This window comes from Numenius arquata, chromosome 9 (assembly GCF_964106895.1).
Source record: "Numenius arquata chromosome 9, bNumArq3.hap1.1, whole genome shotgun sequence".
NCBI lineage: Eukaryota > Metazoa > Chordata > Aves > Charadriiformes > Scolopacidae > Numenius > Numenius arquata.
In genome coordinates this window covers 45902912-45918350 of record NC_133584.1, presented here as the reverse complement: position 1 = coordinate 45918350, position 15439 = coordinate 45902912, and the positions used below count along the sequence as shown (strand labels likewise).

Below are 15439 nucleotides of genomic sequence, written 5' to 3'. Positions count from 1 at the left end.
GGGCACTCCTTTCCCAGGGCAGAAAAGTTCTCTAGCCCAGGAACACTGTCATAACCGCCACTCAGTGCCCACAACCTGCCCCAAATGACATCTTCTGCACTGCGTTATTCTCCAAAGGTCTGCAAGACCCGCCTGAGTGAGGTGTGCTTGGGTTTAGCCCAGGATTGCTGTTCCTGGGCTTCACGGTCCCTGAAGATGGCAATGACATCCCCCCAGCTACGGGAGATGTATGTAAGGAACGAGACGCTCGGAAGGCCTGAGAGAACCGGCTGGGTTTGAAAGGTTTTGAGATGATGGGCTGCTTTTGAAGGTTTTGGAAGGATTAAGTGGAGCGAGGCAGCCCGGGTTAAAAAAGCATAGTTAGAAACCTCCATGCATCCCTCCCCTGCATCACCGATCCTTTCCCTTGGCCTTTGGGGTGCTTCTGGGGGGGATTCCCACCCCACCACCCTTACCCCTGGAAAAAAAAAAAAAAAAAAAAAAAAAGGGTTTCGGGAGACCCAGGCTGCGGGGAGCGGCCAAGAACCGCGCCCGCGTCCGCCCCGGCCGGGAGAGGCGGCGGGGCCCGGGAGCGCTGCCCGCCGCCCCCCCGCCGGCTCAGCCCCTTGGCTGCGGGACCGGCGGCGGCCATGGGCAGCGGCAGCAGCCGGCGGCGGGGCGCGGCGGGGCCGGCGGGCAGAGGGGCGGCGGCGGAGAACCGGGAGCTGCTGCAGACGGTGCTGCCCGACTGCGAGGAGGCGGCGGGGCTGCCCGCCCCCGGTCGCCGAGCCCCGGCCGCCGGCGGCATCCTCCCGTCCCGGGACGGCGGGGGCCGCGGGGAGGCGGCGGCGGGAGGCGGCGGGTCCCCGCCCGAGCTGGCGGTAAGTGCCCGCCCCGGACCCGGACGGGACCCCGCGACCGGCCGGACCCTCCCCGGGACCCCCCATCCCCTGGGGGGGCTCCCCGCTGGGCTGGGGAGCCCTGCCGTAGCCGGCGCTAACCGCTGCAGCCATGGCTTCCTCGCAACGTAAATGGCATTAAATTCTTTTTATCTTTGCTGGCAAACCACGCTCGATCCCGTTTGCTGCTCTCTTTGCATTTTCTCTCTGGTGCAAGGGTAAAAAGGGAAAAGGGCCATCCCCTTCTCCAGTTTCCCTGTGCTACGGAAAGTTTCTTTTCCTGCCTTGTGGAAATAGCTGGACTTTATGAAGTACGGCTCGCGCTTTTCCCCGGGTCGGTCATGTAAACAGAAGTTTAAAAATGTGAGCATAAAGCTGCCGTTTAACGTTTGCCAATCCACTGCATCTGCAGTCTGGCTCTTCCTACAGAAGCATTTCAGTCTATTTAACAGATCATGGATTTGCCTCTGAGGGAGCTGAGATTCTTTTTTTTTTTTTTTTTTTTTTTTTTTTTTTGCGCCACCCAAAAGTAACAGCAGCATCTGTATCATCTGGTGACGAGGCCAAAAGTCACCAGCTTCTTTCGTCTTAGCTCGGCTTTGGAAGTGGTGTGCTGTTTGTTAGGTAAACGCTGCTCCGTGCAGATGCACAAAAGTCATCAGACTAAAGCAATAAATTTAAAAATAGAAACTAATACTTAGGCCCCGGGAACTGTCTGCCTTGCCTGCCTCAGTTTTGCTCTTTAGAAGTGTATTTTTTCCATTGCCAAACTGCGTGTCCATGGGGTAAGGATAATTTTAATACAAAATAATTTTGCCATTAGGAAATTTGGCAGGGTTCAGTATGAGGAGCCTTTTTTTTTTAAACAAGTTGTAAAGAAAAGCCTCAAAGAAAGTAAGATTTGGAAACTAAAAAAAAAAAAAAAAAATCTTCTATTGTCATATTTTTTTTCCTTGCCCTTTTAACTCCAAACCCTCCTGCAGCATGAACGGGAGCTCAGTCCAGCACCACTTTCTCCCCCGAATGACTCTCATTTACGAGCAGTCCTCCTGGCTTCCCCCATTTATCTTTACTTATGGGAATGGAGGCTGCTGTTGCCCATTTTCCCTGTGTCTCCACATCTGAATATCATGACTGAATCTTTCAAAATAATAATTTTATTGGTCGTGAATTTTCCTGTGCATAAAGTGGTATTTTAGCTCTGTTCTGAAATGATGAATATTCTGGGTAATCGCATATCGGAAAGGCAACAGAGCTGCCCCCAGCTACAAAAATCAGTAGAGCGAGTGTATACCATGGCAGTAGATACTGGTGATCTAATGACAAGGGGCAAACCAGAAAGGATGAAGAATTTAAGATGTGGCCATGAGGTGACGTAGGGGGTCACTGTGCCCAGCTCCCTGCTGCAGACCTCCTCCTCTGGCAGAAATGATGGTGAGGAACCCCTTCGCATCACCACGGCTGCCCTGGGTCATGGTCACACTCAGTGCAAGCCCAGGGTGGGAACACTGTCAAGCCTTGCAGCACAGAAATGTCCATTAGGGCCCTCAAAATTCAGCCTGAAGCAGGCATGTGGGGCCTCAGTCACCCAGTGAGGCCATGTGGGTGCAGCACGCAGCTATGCCACCCGTGAGGTGATGGTGATGCCGATGCCGAGCATCTCGTGTGTCTCCTTGTCCAGCTTTTGCCAGTGCCTCTTGTTTGGGAAGGAAGTTCACATCTCGGCTTGCACTCAGACAGGTTGTTTGAAATAATACAGCAAAGAATTACCAGTGTTTTTCAAAGATATAAAAGACATACAAGAGAAGTCGTAGATGTTTTCAGGGCAAACTTGAAGCTCTTCTTGGTTGCGCTTTCTTTCTCTGAACCTGAGGTGGCCATGGTCCTGTTGAGAAAGCAGTCGTAGGCTTACTGTTCTGACTCTTTGAGGCCTAAGAAGTCACTGGCCTGAGAGGAGGAGGGAGGAAACCGTTCGCAGCCCCAAGTTTTGCTTGTTTACTGGATGCAATTTAGGCTTTTAGGTCATTGTGCAAACTGCAGTCCCACCCTTCCCAGGAGGCCGGTGGAGGAGGTTTCTGGAAAGCGATACCAGCTTTGTTGCATCACTACTTCCTTGCTAGAAATTTTGAAGGCAATTTCTCTCGGTCTTGCCAGCTTCTCAGCCAGTCATTTGCAATTTCTGTCGCATGGTGGAAACTTCCTTGCTTTGCCCTGTTCAGCTGTGCAATCTGGAGAACAGGAAAAGAAATTTCAGGGAAGAAAGGATGGGGAAAGATGAGGCAGGTGGAGGAAAGGCAATGAGGGGATATTACAGTAGAAAAAGCTGATGAGAAATAGCCTGTGGAGGAGCAGATTCTGGCCCATGGGAGGAGAGGAGAGGTTTGCCACTGCCCAGAAGAGAGTGGTTGCCTGCAAACAGGACTTGGTTCTCTGCTGTTGTGGTCAGGTTTCTCCTGGGTGTGATGTGCCTCAGCGTTGTGCTTTCCCCCCTGAACCCCGATGCACTTGGTCATCCAGCAGCAAGCTGGCAGCGCCGATGGGCGGTCAGGCCAGGTGGGGAGGGCTGGTGGAGAGGGATGCGGCTGCATTTAAAGGCTCAAGCCACCTCTGTTGCATTCAGACGGTGCCTGGGAGCGAGAAGGGGCAAAGCACATCACAACAACAGGCTGGGAACCAAATCCTGATGGGGAACCTGAACCCAGCTTGGAGAAGACCCCAATTCTTCCTTATCAGCATCAAACATCCATTTTCAGGTTTGCCCTCGGTTCTCTTTGGTTGTACATGCTTTTTCCTCGTTTCTTGGCTCAACACAGAAAAGGTATTTGTGGTTTTGCAGATGCTGCCGCAGCACAGAGCTGGGTGGCAGCTCTCGGTGGAAACCAGGGGAGAGGCTGTAGCCGCAGGCATTTCCCCGTTGGTTTCCTGAAATGGAAGAATCACACAGACATGTTAGGGTCTTGCTTTTAGCAGCCTTTTCCACAGCGCCGTCACTCCTCCTGACTGTAGCCAGGGTGTGATTGCAGTGAGCCGATCTCCCCAGCCGCAGCGCGGGAATCACACAGGTAGAGGGTGTACTAACTGTCTTCTAGAGGGACTATCATATACTTTCAAAACACCCAGGTCTTCAAAGCTTTGCCTGGTTATTTTTTTCAGCCAGATAGATGTTCTTTCTGCAGATTGATGTGGCGCAGCGTCACCTCGTGGCTGGCTGGTCCCAGCTGCAAACACAGAGGGGTCCTGTGGGGACATTTAATGTCATGCCCCATTAGTTTCTTACAGGAACTCAGGTTTATTTTTCTACTCTTGATAAAATATGCTTCCCCCAAACAGAAATTTGATCTTTCTAATTCAGTGCTGTTAGCAATTTATTTCAGCATTTTCTTCCTGGTCGTGTTAACAGTCAAAAATGAATCAAGACATTCTCCTACAGTGGTGCAGGGAGCCACGCTCCACTGGCCAGGGTGACTTCAGAAAAGGTCTTTTCCAGCTGAGCACCTGGGACTCCATGAACTCCGAACTCGGGCTAGGGAAGCAGTTAAGGGAAAATCCAAATTCAGATTATTTCAATTCTGCAGTTAATTTCCAGGTGTGGATCTGGCAGTTGCTGAGCAAAAGGTCTCCCTCTCACTTTATCTTCCTTGTCTTCTTAAAAGCACTTGAAACCTCACCAGGGCTCAGCCAGCAGTGAGCTGTGCTGTCCCCTCAGCCAGTGTCACCCTCCCAGCACAGCTGTGTTGCAGCCAGACTCAGAAAACTGCTGACTAGGTATTTTTTCCCCCAACATCACTCAGCAGAGCATGGGTTGCTTTTGCCCTGAAACCATTCCTGACCTAAAAACTAAGCAGAGGGCATGCGCAGAATAGCTGGGAGCTGGTGTTTTAGTTGGCGGGAGAGGAAAAGCGTGGGAACTCCCCGCATCCCTGCCCACTTCCCGTCCACTGCCTGTTCCTAATTCCTGCGCTGGCCAGAGGATGTTGCTGCAGACCGGAGCAAGGCCGGGAGTGCTTTGCCTGGAATGCAGCTGGGGTTACACATGCCGTTTGGTACCTACTGACACGTTAGGTAAACTGGATTGTTTTTTTCCGTGTGATAACCCTGGATGTGGGTTCATGAGAGGCTGGTTTTGGCAGTGATGCCTGGCTTAGCCACCCGCATCATTTGCTGGCATCGCTGGAGGGTGCTGCCCTTCTGCTGTACCAGCTCAGCCATCTGCAGCTCTGCTGGAAACTGCATCTGACACACACTCTGGCTGACATCGCCCCTCCTCCCAGGGGGGGATTTTCATTTCAGCTCAGACTGGTCCCCTGGTCCAGTTCACGGGTGTTTGTGAAGTGGAATTTGGGAGCAGCAGAGGCAGGGAAGGAGGAGGCACTAACTTACATCCTGCAGAAAAGCCTAGCTATGAAACCACAGCCCAGTGGACCAGCACCGGCAGGGGACCACCCTGCTCTCATGTAGATATTTTAGGTGGCTCAGTCACACCCTAGGCTCCCCTGTACATGATGGGACCACTCAGAGTCTATATCTTTACTCTACTGTATCTCAGGGCTATACCTGCACTGGTAAAGTAATACCATAGCAGCTGCATGACATCAGACCGTGATGGTCTGCCCTGCTGAGCTGGCATGGTTTTGGCCAGAACCAATTTGCAGTCTCCACAATAATGCTTGGGCATGGTTCAGGGGCCAGCATGGGCACCGTCCCCAAGAGGCAGCTTGAATTTTGTCACCCAGTTTTGGAGACGATGTGATTTTAATAGTCCAGGCTGTAGTGGAGTGGTTTCAACGTGGCTTGGGGTCAGCTCAGAGCCCCTGGAGGCGCACGGCTCCAGGTCACCCCGTGAGTCCCAGGGGAAGATGTTCTCACCCATCTCACCCACAGCCACTGGAGCTGACAGAGGGAGAAGGAAAGGCTGGCAGGACCAGTGAGGAACACCAGCCATAGCTTGCGGTGGGTTGGGAGGAGTGGAAAGCTGCACCCCGGGAGTGCTGGTTGATGGATGCGGTAGAGAGAAATAGCTCCTGCTTCCAGTTCTTCCTCTGCCTTGCTGCCAGGAGCTGCTGCCCTAAGATAAAGGATGGTTGATCTGTGTGTGCAACGGCTGTGAGAACACCGCACCTCACATCTCATTACGTTAAACCCAAGTACATGCTGGGCGAGCTTAGCATCCAAGCCTTAGAATGTGGTGGAGGTGACAATGTGGGGGTTTGTAGCACAGCAGACCCCAGCACAAGATGCTTAGACTGGGCTCAGGGTGGAAAACAAGGAGACATGCTGCAGTCTGGATGAGTAATAAAAAGATGACTGCAAGCTGCGGAAAGGAGAAGCTGACTTCATTTATCTCTTAACAGGGCACAGGCCAACCAGGCCAGCAATTACCCACTTAGCTGCAGGATAGGAACCCATAATATTAAAGTGTCGTGACGTGCGCATCATCTTAACCCACATAAAGGGCTAATACTAATTATCTGCTGAATTTGCAACATCTACATGACAGCAATCCTGCGCAGGCTGGGTGGGGTCGGTTTTTATTATGTCTCAGAGCCTGCGACAGCCCCTGCTCCGCATCCTGCCCAGCGCGTGGTGTCACTCGGCCATCGCCGAGCCACACATCCCTCGCCCGGGTGAACCGGGAGCAGCTTCCAAAGCACAGAGGCTCTGACAGCAATGGAAAGGCAGAGGATGGAGGTGCCTTTTGTTTTCGCTCCCCCCTGAGTTTTTCCTGATGCATCGGATTAAGTGTTGGTAGAGATCTACCTGCGCCAATGCCGAATGCTCTTGGGAAATAAGCACTGCTGCTGACAGATCCCTCAGAGAAGGTGGGAGCTGATTTTGCACGGAGAAGCAGATTTTGCTAACCAGAGCCGCTCTGTCCTGATGACTAATTAATTCTGTCTTCCACCCACACAACACGTACAGCTTGTAACATGGAGGAGTCAGCCACAACGGAAGAAAAGAAGACAACCTACTGTACAATTCCAACCCCTCCCTAAACTGATCCAAACTCATCCTTTGCCCAGCAGTGATGGAAGCTGGGTGCTCGCCGTGGGAAGAGCAGCATCAAAGCACTCCTGGAGAACCGTATTCCCCTTTGTGCTGAGGATGAATGGTGTGCTTTGCTTGGTGTAAGGAACTGGTGTAAGCAGTAGCCTGGTGGGTGATGGTGACAGTGAGACCGAGGGGCTGCATTGCGGGGTGCACTCCCAGGAGGAGTCAGTCCTCAGTGCTCAGCATGGCACCCTCCTGGCACATCCAAAAGGATGCTAAATAACCAGGAGGGAAGTGTCTGCCCTCACCATCAGCTTTCTCACATAGCTTCATCTCTGCTTGGACCCAATAGCTGTTTCTAGAACAGTTCAGGCTCTTCCAGAGAAAACAAAGTGCTGCCAAAGAGCAGGGAAAGCAAGCAGAGTGCCTTTTGACAGGTATCAAAAGATGTTACAAGTCTTTCATAGAGATTGAGTTTGTAATTTTAAGCAAGCAGCTAGGACATGAACGATCCTTCCCAGCTGCAGAAATGGAAGCTACTTAGGACTCACCTGGAAGAGGCGTTGACCCAATACCAAGAGAGAGGTGTCTTTGCTGCAGCCCCACCTCACCTGCTGAAGTACGGGAGCCAAAGGTGACCATAGCAGCACAAAGCCCACCTAAGAAGCAGGGAAGAGCTCAACAGTTTGCTGCCAAGCACGTATCTACCTATCGGAGTCGAGACCACTGTGTTTAAATCTCAATTCCTGTCCATCTGGATGTGAGGCAGCTAAGGAAGGACTCTAGTGAAAACATCTCCTCTCAAATTAAAATCAGGTGCCATGCACTAACAGCAGACACCCAGGTGGACACTTCTATCCAGTGGACGGCACATGAAAGCCTGACTGATACCAACTGATTTAAATCATCACAAGACTCTGCACAAAGCCATCATCCCTGTTCCGGTGCTGCCTACAGAGGGGTAGCTCCCCTGTGTAGCTCCCACACTGACCAGCACCAGTCCTGGGCACTGCTGGACCTTGAGGCAGCACAGATTAGAGCTATTTCAAGAGCAGATACCTGATCTTACTGAGGAATTGCTTGATCTCATCCAGCCCTGCAGAAACACTGCAGATCTATAGGCGATGGCTCTGAACTGCAAGCTTTTCCACACCTCCCTCTGGTTCCTTTGCTTCCCTTCTTTCTTGTACAGAAAAAATCTGTTCCTCTTTTCCACACTGACAGAACAACTTTTCATTTCTATTTTCTGGAAGCCAAGTCCTCGCTTTTGTTCCGTGTGCTACTCGTTTAACATCCGTTAGTGTTATCACGAAGCTCAGGGTATCTTGTATGAAGGAGGTTCACCAGCTTCAGGACTGCAGCTCAGAAAAAATAACAGCAAGCAGAAACGGGTCTACTTTTGTGCAAAGCCACAGCCTTTGTCCCTGTCCCCCTCCTTTTCCTCTAAGAGTACGACAAACAAGTGGAAAAAGATAAAAGTTATAGTCTTCTCATTAGCATCTGGCTGCAGGGCATTCATTTAATTACTGGTCCAACCGGGAGCTCAGACAAACACAGGGCCCCATCAGCTTCCCATTTTAAATGCCATTAGGTTTGGCTTTGGTTGCCCTCCTTGTGTCCCATTGGAAACCTGTGGGCTTCCAGCGTGGGGAAGGCAGATATTTTGCTCCAGATGGATCCTTGCAGGAAAATGGCTTTGTCAGGTGAAAATTATTGGATCTATGTTGCCATAACTTCCTTCCTTAGCAGGTATTTTCATTCTGCTGCCTGTCAGCTGGCGGGGCAGTGCGTATTCGTGGAAAAACTGGGAGGTTTAACGAGTTGATGTTCAGTGATTTTGGTTCCATAGCTTGGAGCCACCCAGGTGCCCTGAATGTTGAAACAGAACTAGAAGAAGGGTGGTTAGTAAAGGGGACTCTCTTGTGCCTGTATTGCTCCATAGAGATGACTTTGAGGGTTTAAACCAGAGCAGACACGGTCTACTGTAGACAGATATAGGTTTCATAGAAATAAAAAATGGTTTGGGTTGGAATGGATCTTTAAAGGTCATCTAATCCAGCCTCCCTGCCATGGGCAGGGACATCTTCCTCTAGATCAGGTCACTCAAAGCCCCATCCAGCCTGGCCTTGAACGCCTCCAGGGATGGGGCAGCCACAGCTTCTCTGGGCAACCTGTTCCAGTGTCTCACCATCCTCATAATGAAAAAATTCTTCCTAATATCCAATCTAAATCTGCCCTTTTCCAGTTTAAAACCATTGCCCCTTGTCCTGTCACTACAGGCCTAAAAAGTCTCTCTCCATGCTTCTTATAAACCCCCTTTATATACTGAAATGCTGCTATAAGGTCTCCCCGGAGCCTTCTCTTCTCCAGACTGAGCAATCCCAAGTCTCTCAGCCTGTCTGCCTAGGAGGGATGCTGCAGCACTGACCATTTCCATGTGCCAACCAACAGGTCCATGTCTTTGCTGTGCTGAGGGCTCCAGAGTTGGACACAGTACTGCAGGTGGGGTCTCACCAGCGCCGAGTGGAGGGGAAGAATCACCTCCCTTGGTGTTATAACTGAAATACGTGACTTTTCTTCTTTTCCAGGCTTTGTCAACCGGAAGCCCACCAGGCCCAGAGAACAACAATGCTGACCATCAGTGAGTACCCTCTGCTTTGATTATGTCTTCCAGGGGGAAAGCAGCTGGAACAAAAGGAACATAAAGGGGAAAACTATTCTTGTATGCCTCCTGCTGGGCAAAAGAGAGGTGGGAATGGTGTCACATCATTTATAGCCCTAAATATTCTATCCTCTATCTGTTTGCCAGTTAAAAAGAAATCCTGGAGTTGTGCTGCCTGGAAAGCGCCAGGCTCCAGCTCAAGTACAGCATAGAGATTCACTCCTGGTCATGAACAATGCAGAATTTGGTAGGATGTCTGCGTGTCACAGAGGCACCTTGAAGGAGCCTGTGAAAAGCTGGGTTGGATTGCTCCAATGAGTAGCTCAGGCCCTGGTTCACCCAGGGGCTGTGGGCTCATCTGTGGGCTCTGCAGCATGTGGAAAAGCAGGATAATATCTCTTTGCTCCCTGGGAATCATAAAAGAAAACCCATGAGACACTCCCATGCTACACCAGTTAGAGACATGAGCATCCCTCAGGGACAGGGGAACCATGGGGACCTACTGCTCTGGGTATCAAACAAAAGAAATCTGAAATCTTCCTTCCACAAGGAAAATCTACTGATCAGACTGTGCCTCCGAGTCTGCCTGCACCAAGAGCGATGGGAAGAGTTTGATGCGTGTGTTAAAGAAACCCAGGTTAAATCTTAAAATACCATCTCCTTACGCTAAAGAGTGACTCTTTTCAACGTTAAGCTCTGACTGTCATACTCTGCTCCTGCAGCACTCGAGAGCAGACTAATCTGCAGATCCCAGCCGTTGGGCTGTGTGACCTACTAACGCCGAGCAGCGTTGGTGGACGTGACATGAGAGACCAGGCGCCAGCCGCCATCCTCCCTCCTCCCCTCCCTCCCAGCTGGCAGGGAGCTCGCCTGGCCAGGCTGCTGGTCTCGGCAGTGCTCGTAAAACACCGGCTTTTCCAACAACAAGGCTTGTACGGGCACTCGAGAGGACTGTGGGCTCTCCTGGGCTCTCCAGCATCCTCTGTGGACTTTGGGCTACGATGGCAACTGAGCAGTCTCCTCGGGGGGTGCGCTCCCAGCCCTGCCGCAGTCTCCCACCGAGCTCCCCAGCCCCAGGCTCTTGCTGGCCCCTCACCCCCTGCCAGGGCTTGCCTTCCCCCTCCCTCTTTGACATACAAAGGGAAGAGCTGAGACGGCAGAAACTGTTTTCCAATCTGGGATGATGGGGCAGGAGCTTATTTTCCTTTGGCTCACGTTTGCTCTATGCCCCTGTATGCTATACCCCTATACCCCTATGCTCTATATGCAGAGCCCCGTTGCGCAGCCCGCGCGTGAAGTGCCCTGTGCCCCCCGTGATGAGCAGGGCTGCAGTTTCCGCTGGGAAGAACTGCATGCAAACATTTTTTTTATTTTTTTTTTTTTTGGAAATGGTCCAGCCTCCAGGAAAAACTGCACTTTGAAGAAATCAAATCAAGCGCCACAAACAGGAGTTACTGTGCGTAGGTGTCTCATCCTTCACACTTCTGCGGCTAGAATTATTCTAGATAAACACTCACGTTACAAGCAGCAAAAATCAGCCTTGTCTTGATAGAGCTGCTGACTGAAGAAATTCCCATAAAGCCAATTAAAGAGGAAATAAATGTCAGGTAGGGAGAAAAGAAACCTAGATATAGAGACAATGCTATCTGCCAAGAGGATAGGCACACGAGAGAGGTGCTGTAGGTGTGCACCTCCCTTACCGCAAATATTCCTGTGTGATACCACATAAGGATCTACAGCAGACCCTAATAAATACCCTTGATGGGCATGGGAACACAGAAGACATATTCCTCATCGTGCTGTGTTCCCTCTCTTTCCCCCTGCAACTCTTCTGGGAGCTGGTCTCTAGCGTCTGGCCGCGCATGGGTGGGATGACACAGCCCAGGAACGCCGTAATGATCACATAACCACTGCCAAGGCTCGTGTCACCAGCAGAGCTACCGGGGCGTTGTTTTGACCCATTTCTCAGCTGCAAGGTCTTGCAGAAGGCATTTTAATGATTAACCCTGGACTTTCCCATCCTCAGCAAAATGATAATAAACAGTGGCCTAGATTCACCCCAACCCAATTTTCAGCCACATGACTCACATTTCTACCTAGGAGCTTGTCACCCTAGCCACCCCTCAGGAGTATTGTCACCAGAGCCCACAGGCAGCTCTCCCCCATGCCAGGCAGCTGCTGCACACCAGGGACGTGGCACTGCCAGCCATCCCCACTGCTGGGAACGTGGGCACACCACCCCAATGTCTTGCTTAAAGGTGGTTTTTTGCTCACTTCTGGTCTAATTTTGCCCTTTGCATTTGTCTCCTTATTGCATAGTTCATTATCTTTCCATTAAAAAAAAATAAATTAAAATTCCTCCTTCCCTTAATAATCTTTAAACACAGAGAGGCTTTAAGCTGAAATGAAGCACATTTTTTGCTTTCCTCTTTCCTAAATTTCTTCGCTCTAGCCACTTAAATCACTTTTATTGCTGCTTTCTAAAATCTCTTCAAGCTGTTAATAACTTTTTAGTAATGAGATACCCAGAAGTCTGCACAGTGATCTTGATGGAGTTGCACTGGCCTTTTTTTCCTCTTTGCTGTCCTACCATGTTGCAAATTCCCCTCCCATACACTTCTCAGCTAGCTCTTTCCCTCTCAGCATCACTCCTTTCCAGGTTCCTCCCTCCCTAAGAACATCTGGGGGTTGAAAATTTTTCCCCTCTAACATACTGACCTGTTACTTTCCGGATTGGAAAGTCTAACAGCCCTCTCAGCTGGATGCAACGTGATCACAAGCCCTGTTCCACAGCCCTGGCTGCACGTTGACGAGGGCAGCAAGGGTCCTCCTCTCCTGCTGGAGCAGCTGGAGGAGCACAGGAGCAGGCTTGTGGCCCACCAGCTCCTGTCCTGCCCACATCCTGCACTCGGGATTTCCTTGCCACAGCCTCTCACTTAATTCCAGGACCAGCAGAAACAGCTGCACCACCATGCCTTTGAGATCAATGTTCAGGTGGGGAAGGTCTCAGGAGGTCTCTAGTCCAGCCTCCTGCTCCAAGCTGGATCAGCTGTGAGGTCCTAGCAGAACTCTCCAGGCTTTGTCCCACCACACCTTGAAAGCCTCTGAGGATGGAGCCTGTGCCACCACAGCCTGTTCCTTTGCTTGCTGTCCTCAGGGTGCAAAAGTTTCTCCTTTTATCGAGATTGAACCTCTCATTTTTTAATTTACTTCAGATTTTCCCATATTAAACTATAGAGAACTTTGCCACGAAACCAGAGAGAAAGAACACGAGCATCAACTTGCTTTTCCTTTGCCCTTTAAATAAACCCAGCCCCCTCTGCTCCTCAGTTCTGGGACGAACATGGTAAGCTGGGTTTGCTTTTGTCTTTTTAAAACCGCATCTATGTTTTAATGAGTTGTGATTTTACCTGGGGTTTTTCTCCCGTGCTTGGAGGTCACCATGCACGCCAAAGCATTAAAAATAATTAACAGTGGGAAATTATGTAACGGCTAAGAGAAACAATGACCCTTCTGTGGGCCTGCAAGCAGGCTGCCAAGAGCTCTGCCCCCAATTCATCATGTAATATAAAATTAGTTTAAGGATTGTCACCGTGCAGAATTTAAATCAATAAATCGTGTGTTTAAGTCAGATTTCTGCGTTTCCTTTTCCCAGTTCTCGCTTTGTAGCTGCTGGTGTATGGTTCGAGCTCTTGGACTTTTAGCTTTCTTCCCAGCTCTCGCCTACCTGTGGTGGGGGTCGGATTGCCTGCAGCCCAGCAGGAGGAGGAAAATGAATAAAAGGAATAAGCAGAAGAGCCCACTTGCTAAATCCTACTCGCTGCCGACTTGTTGCCAGTAGAACTTGCCATCAAGGGCACGGTGCAGCGTAAACAAGTGTAGGACACCCCCCCCCCCCCCCCCGACCCAGCTGCCACGCCAGCTGGACATGGGGTGGCTCCAGGAAAAACATTAAACTATTTCTGACGCAGAGGGGGCACAGCGCTAACACAGCCAGGTCAGAGCAGCTGGACTGAAGCCTTTCTGACCTGGACGGATAAGAACAGAGGAAGGGTGCCATTGCTGCCGTTTGCTCCGCAGGGACAGCAGCAGGAGACTGGCTGCTGCTCGCCTGAGGAACACTGCAGATGCTCCCTTGCCCAAGGAGAGCAGCTTATGAAAGCACCTCCCCTATATGACAACGTTGCCTTAGAAAAGCATTTCAGGCCTCTTTTCTTCCATTGTGATCCTACATTTAATTATCTGCATTGGGGCAGCTCCTGTGATTTCACCTAATAAATAGGTCCTCAGTTTTTTCACTAAAGGATGCTAAATCACCAAATTCATCCCAGCTGCAAGACAAAGGGTGAGAGAGATCTTATCCTTAGAGAAATGGTAAGTCAATAGCTGCTACACGAGTCTGGGACAGATTTGGAGCCACAGTATTGGGTATGAAAATCTCTCTTCTTTGGCAACCAACCAACTGCCATACAAAACCTTTTTCTTGCTTATTTGTTCTCCACCAATGGATGGTCATGAAGTAAGCCCACCAGTCTCTGTTGACGGGGCATGGCAGAGCACTTTACAGTTTGGATTTACCAGTTCAAGTCTCCGCTTAGCTCTGCACCTCACCATGACCTCCATTTCATGGAGCCACGTGCCCCAACTTCCAGAGATGACTATCCTGACAGCCCAGCTTGCTCACCTCCCAGTTCTCTACAAGGTCAAGGAGGAGCGCTCGTGTGTCAGCTGCTGTCTCCTCCCTTGAGTCCTGGAGGGCAAGATAAAGTAAACTTATTTGGTAGTGTGAGCAACAGTGGTCAAAGCTTGCAGAAGACTTTTCACTGTTCTCCCTCAGGCAGGTAGGGATAGATTTCCCTTGTACTCAACATAAACCACCTCTGATAATACCAATAAAAGCCATACCAGTTCCCTTTGAGTCTTACATCAGTTCCCATTCATGGGAGAGTTGTGCTGAATAATGTGAAAATAAATAAAAGCCTAAGAGCAGTCTGAGGTAGCTGCATCCGTATTTTAGTTGAAACTCAAATCCCTTACTAACAAAAAATCTCTTTCTGCATAAAATCTTAGAACTCGTAACTAGCATAAAGGTTATACAGTCCGTTAGCTGGGCCTTGAAGCTAACTCACCAAAAAGTTCTGGGAGTTTTTCACTGTGAGGGTGGTGAGGCACTGGAACAGGTTGCCCAGGGAAGCTGTGGATGCCCCATCCCTGGAGGTGTTCAAGGCCAGGCTGGATGGGGCTTTGAGTGACCTGCTCTAGTGGGAGGTGTCCCTGCTCATTGCAGGGGGGTTGGAACTAGGTGATCTTTAAGGTCCCTTCCAACCCAAACCATTCTGTGGTTCTGTGATCTGGAGCATTGCAAGGGCTGTACTGCAATGAACTCGCAGACTAAAATAGATGCCAAGTGATAGCAAATGCCAGCAAGTGATGTGCCTGTGGGGTATGGGAACTAGACGTGACACAGTATCTGTGTCTCAGCAAGCAATGCAGCTCAATCTTTCCATTCACAAAAAAAAAAAAAAAAAAGAAGGGCCATCTTGTGTCTTCAGAGCTTAATTCTCTCCCATAACATCAATAACTTGTTCTCTTCCCTGGCAGGTGCCCACAAAGCAACAGCAAGAAGCCATCGGGACAGTCTGCAATATCATATGATTACTCGGAGGAGGAGCTCATGGCAAGCATCGAGCGGGAGTACTGCCGCTGAACCCAGCCCCACGCCACCAGAACTTCAAGCACATTCCTGGAAGCCCAGCTGGAGCAAAACTGCTGCTGACAAAATAACCCCTCGCACAGCAAGACAGCACAGGAGAGGTGGGTGGCGAGGGGAGGTGGAGCGTGAGAGGCAGCGTGGCGGCTTGGGAAGCACGGGGGAGAAAGCCCTCCTGACCAACTCTGAGTGAGAGCGTGA

General features: G+C 50.4%; 1 protein-coding gene across 1 annotated transcript; it reads left to right on the top strand.

Annotated features, from left to right (window-relative positions):
- Positions 1-629: 629 nt before the first annotated feature.
- Positions 630-15235, top strand: CYS1 (cystin 1). Its single transcript, XM_074153930.1, has 3 exons — positions 630-860; positions 9455-9507; positions 15130-15235. The coding sequence occupies exons 1-3, from the start codon at positions 630-632 to the stop codon at positions 15233-15235; spliced, it is 390 nt and encodes a 129-aa protein (XP_074010031.1).
- Positions 15236-15439: the final 204 nt, after the last annotated feature.